This window comes from Egretta garzetta, unplaced genomic scaffold (assembly GCF_000687185.1).
Source record: "Egretta garzetta isolate BGI_Z169 unplaced genomic scaffold, ASM68718v1 scaffold359, whole genome shotgun sequence".
Taxonomy (NCBI): Eukaryota; Metazoa; Chordata; class Aves; order Pelecaniformes; family Ardeidae; genus Egretta; species Egretta garzetta.
In genome coordinates, this window is record NW_009260795.1 from 53691 (window position 1) to 58649 (window position 4959).

A 4959-nucleotide genomic window follows, 5' to 3' on the forward strand; every position below is an offset into this window, starting at 1 on the left:
CCCTCCTCTCAGGCAGTTGTAGGCAGCGATGAGGGCTCCCCTCAGCCTCCTCTGCTCCAGGCTGAACCCCCCCCCAGCTCCCTCAATTAATGTCACACTACGTCCTCTTCTTAAATACAGGTGTATACCCATCGCTTAAGGCAAGGCTGGAGGAGTCCTCTGGGGCGCTTAGCACACCGTCCTGTTTGCGGAATGACGATGCTCCATCTCAAACGCCTCCTCTTAGGAGGCTCTTCCAGAGGCCGGATAGTTAGAGACCAGGTTTCTTCTGCCATCAGGTTGTGCATGGTGTGCTGGCACATAACCGAGCCTTTTGACGTTGATAGCCCTTCTCTGTCCCGAGGAATTACTCCCCTATGTTCACACCGGCAGGCTCTGTTTGCTCCTCCCTTCCTCTCTCGGACCACACGGGGACTGCCTTGCTCACACGAGCTCCCGCCTGTATCTAACCCCAGAAGGGGAGCTGATTTTTGGAGGGGAGAGCTGCTCTCACTTGCCTGTTTCTCTCCAGTTTTCTAGACGGCAGTGGCATAGACGACAGCCCGTCCACACAGTTTGCAGAGGTGAGTTTTGCTGTCTTCCTTTGGTTCCTTAACTGTAGCCACGAAGAGGTTTTCAGTCTTGCCCCTGGTGTGCAAAAAGGGCGGCTGATCCTCCAAAGAGGTTTCGGGAACTTGGCAAATTTTGAGGAGAGTGTTGACATGGCCGGGGTTGAGACCTGCCAGAGGTTTGCTCACTGGGCAGGACGGGGGGAAAAAAAAGGATGCTAGAAAGGCGCGCTGGCCCCTGGTGCTGGCAGATACAGGGACATGTGCTGGTGATGCTCGGCCAGTGGGGAGGGCGTTGCCTGACCTCCCTTTCCTCCCTGCTCGTCACTAAAAAGTCCAAATTTACAACAAAATCCGCGTCTCGTAATTGAGTTGCGTGGAGCCCGGAGCAGCGAGGGCTGGCGGCGTCTTTTCTTACCCCATTACCTAAAGTCTCAAAGGGCCGGGCACGTGCTGAGAGCCCGAGTCGACCTCTGCGAATACGCACCCTGAACTCGTGCTGTGGCCTCGCCAAGTCACCCTGGGCTCGTGGCTGCAGCGGCAGCTCCTCTGCCAGACCCCGGGGAAGGAAGGGCGGCTTCAGGCTCTGAGCGCAGGCTTCGTTCCTCAGGGCTCTATTTCCCGTCAGGACTTCAGCTGAGCCGTGTAAACCAGATGGAAATAAAATCTCTGTGCGTCTCCTCTGCCAGCAGACCTTGCTCAGAGATCAGGTTATTGGTTTGCTCGCTTGTTGGGGAGCTTTAACTGTTCCTCGGTCCTGCCAGGGTCGCTCCCCGATGTCTTGAGTCGCAGCTCCTCGGCCAGGGTCATCCCTGGGTAGGTCTGGGGGTCCATGGTGTTGCTGAGCCCTCCTTCGCCTGCTGCAGCAAAGCCACTCGGTTCGGTGCCGGAACCAGGGTCACCAAAGAGCTGAAATCCCTCTGCAGCTTTGCGTTTCGGATCTGGATCCCTCCTGTTTGCTTCCACGTTCCCTGCGTACGGCTGCTCTGCCTCTCCTCCTCTCCAGCTGGATCCATTTGTCTCCTGAACAAAACCCTTGCCTTGATATTGCTCCTCCCCAGCGCCGTATCCCAGAAATGCCCGCGTTCGCAGCGAGATCAAGCGATCTCCTCTTATTAAGCCCACGTGTCGGTTTACAGAGAGCTTTGGGATGCCTCTGCCTGAAGGGCGCTGTGTAAGTTTAAATGGCTTTTAGGATTAATAATAAATGAAAGTCTTCTCCCAGCAGCGTGGCTGCAGGCAGGCAGAGCTGCGGCTTGATCACGACCAGCAGGAGAACAGGCAAAACCCTCTCTGCGGGGCATTAATTCAGAGAGCAGGTCATAAACTTGACTTCTCCCTTCCCTCCGATATCCGATTGAACCAGGCAATGTAAGAGGCTTGTAAAGCCAGCTAATTTGGTGTGAAATGGAAATGAAGCCGCTCTGATCGTGTCTCAGCGCGTGATGAGGGTCGGGTACAACGGAGAACAGAGCAGCCCTCGTGTTAACGCTCTGGAGCGTTTCATTCCCGCAGCAAATCCAAGCGCCCCGCTCCTCCGAATATCGCTTTTGGGGCGCAGAGCCTGGCCCGGGCGCATCGAGCACGTGGAGCAGCTCGCTCTCGCGTGGCCCACGGAGCGTTTATCGTCTGGCACTCCGCTTTTTGTTGTGTCCTACGAATCTTTTCTTACTTTTTTTTTCACAAACCTTCGGTGCCCTCCTCGGCTGTTACTTTAATCCGTGGGTGTTCCGGATGGCAAAAGGATTTGGCAGGTGAGGGTGGCCGAGGAGGCTCTCGGCTCCGAGCTGCAGCTCGGGGTGGGGGTGCCTTGCTCTGGGTTCCTGGGTGTTTTCGTGCACACACCCCCCCCAGTTTCTCTGCAGGCCATCAGCCCCCAGCGGGGAGCGTGGCCAGGAGCCGCATCCCCCGGCAGCTCTCAATTCGTGTCCCTGCTCGCCCTGGGGCGGGCTTGGGGCTGGCAATGGGACTCGGGCAGGGAGCAGGCGGGGTTTGGCACCGCTGGCAGGAGGTCGATCCGCTGTCGGGCCGGGAGGTGCCTTCACCTGTGCGGATGGACCCCACAGCACAGCGTTACGCGTGCAGGACCTTTCGCTATCGGCCGTTTCGCGCCGCTCTGTTCTGCCGTGTCGGGTTCACCGAGCCCGAGGACACAACCAGAGACACGAACCCTCCCTCCTGGGGGCCGCACTTCGGTTCTTTTGGGCCCCATCTGTTTGCCACCCGTGGCTGTGAGGACCTAGAGCACCCAATGAGCCCGTGGGTGGGGGGCCCGGGCATCCAGCGTTCTCTCTCCTCAAATCCCAGCCCTTGGAGAGAGAGACCAACCCTCGCAGCACCCCGGGGTGGCTTAAAATATACGTTGTTGGGGTCTGTACATAGCAGCTCTTCAGCTGATGTGTTGATCTTCTCGGGGGTGGTACAGCTGATTAGTTTAGGCTATAATTAAGCATTTTTGCCAGACTTTTTTTTTTTTTTTTTTTTTTTTTCCCCCGGGAGCCATGGTAACCATAGGAATTTGCTCAATTGCTTCTGTTGAGGTGGACTTCCCTGCCTCCGTGTTGGCAGCGGAGTCACCGGGATTAGTGACGGAGCTGCGCGTGGTTTGTGTCTCCCCTTTTCTCCCCCCAGCTTTGGGACCATTTGGACCACACGATGTTCTTTCCCGACTTCAGACCCTTTCTGAGTAGCAGCTCACTGGATCAAGACAGCAGGGACAACGAGAGGGGCCACCAAGCTCACGCCGACCTCTGGGGACCAAGCCGACCCCCGCGATTGCCCATGACGCGGAGGTACAGATCCCGGGGCAGCTCGCGCCCCGACAGGTCTCCTGCTATCGAAGGGTAAGTGCCTAAATTACCCCCTGGAAGCATCTCCCTCCCCCACCAGCGGAAAAATGTGGGATCCTGGGGGAGAAACGTGACCAAAGGGGATCCTGGCGCTTACGGTAGGTGACCCTCAGACCCAGGGAACGCAGGTTTTCACGGCAGAGGCTCTACCCTTTGTCCCCCTCGGCAGGCGTCGAAGCTGCCTGGTGGCCAAGGTGGGTTTTGCCTGTCACGGTGCCAACCCTCGCCACAGGGAAACGAGTCAGTGCTTGGGAAACTCAGTCATTTCCTCTCCCGGCCCTCCCACGCTCCGATGAGTTAGCATCCCTTGTTCCTTCGTCCTGTGCCTCTGTCTCAGGGCTTGGCCTTCTGCAGAGGGGATTTACCGAGGCGTGAGTCTTGGCAGCGCTGTGGCTGTGATCGATGGCAGCAGTATTTTGTGTTTCGCTGCCCGTTCTTGCAAAACTGTTGCTGCCGCCCTGTATTCGATTTGCTCAACTTGTTCTTTTTCTCTCTCTTTCCATTCCTCCCTCTTTAGAATAATACAGCAGATCTTTGCAGGGTTTTTTGCAAACTCAGCGATTCCTGGCTCACAACACCCTTTTTCCTGGTGAGTAGCGAGCGTGGTTTAGACCACGGCTTTGATCACGGCTGTCCACACCAGTAAACAGCCGTGATCTGGAGCCCGGGAGCTCCCTCTCCCCAGTGTGGCTCCTCCGGGAGGATCGTGCAAACCCCAGGGCTGGTTTGGGGTGAGTGAAACGCCTTCCCTGACTCTCCGCTCCCGTCCGCAGGAGCGGGATGCTGCACTCGAATCCCGGGGACTACGCATGGGGACAGAGTGGCCTTGATGCCATTGTCACCCAGGTAAGGCCCTCGTACGTGCCTGGGTGGAGAAAGCCCCGAGCTTTGATCTGTGCCTGGAGAGTTTGGTGCTCCCCTCTGGTCAGTCCCGCTGCGGGAGACGAGCCCTGGGTTTCGGGCGAGGACCAGGGGCAGACCGTCGGTGGCTGGCGTGGTGGCTGCTGGTGCCCTGCGTCCTCAGAGGGCCTAGGAGCAGGGCCAGACTTTATTCCAGGGGAAATACAGTATCTGAGCTCACCTCTTGGTCAGCTCACGTGTGGCACAAGGCTTGCAGGTGCCTTGCAACGGGGCTCAGCAGAGGCCAAAGATGAAAATCCCTGGCGTCAGCCCCGGATCTCTTACCGCATTCCGCAATTTGCAGTCGTGAGCCATTTCCCCCTGTGGTTTGTGGAGGGAAGAGCCGAGCCCGCTCTCCCATTCCTTGGAAGCGTTGTCTGGCTCCTCTGAGGATCGGGGGTGTCCAGCCTCCATCCACAAACAGTCTCCCCCGGGGTGTTGGCATCACTGGGATGGGAAGAGCAGACGGGTGCTGTATGAGAGCTAATTTGGCTGCTGCTGTCGTGCTGACACCTCCCGAAGGCGCCTGGCAGAGCCATCTGCTGCCATTCAAAAGTAGCCCCCGGCTTCCCAGGCTGCATCACCCGCCCGTCTCGCCCGCCTTACTCACCGCTTCCTAAAATGAGTCTGCAGCCCCCATGGCCGCGCGGGGGCGGGCTCTT

The 4959-nt window shown here is 58.0% G+C and overlaps 1 protein-coding gene across 1 annotated transcript in view; it reads left to right on the top strand.

The window, feature by feature from the left end:
* RNF115 (ring finger protein 115) overlaps window positions 1-4959 on the top strand; it is a 23047-nt gene that overhangs the window by 14110 nt on the left and 3978 nt on the right. The window contains exons 4-7 of the mRNA XM_035902116.1: window positions 512-563; window positions 3180-3391; window positions 3915-3986; window positions 4171-4243. Coding sequence (XP_035758009.1) covers window positions 512-563; window positions 3180-3391; window positions 3915-3986; window positions 4171-4243 — 409 coding nt within the window. The remainder of the gene's footprint in view (window positions 1-511; window positions 564-3179; window positions 3392-3914; window positions 3987-4170; window positions 4244-4959) is intronic.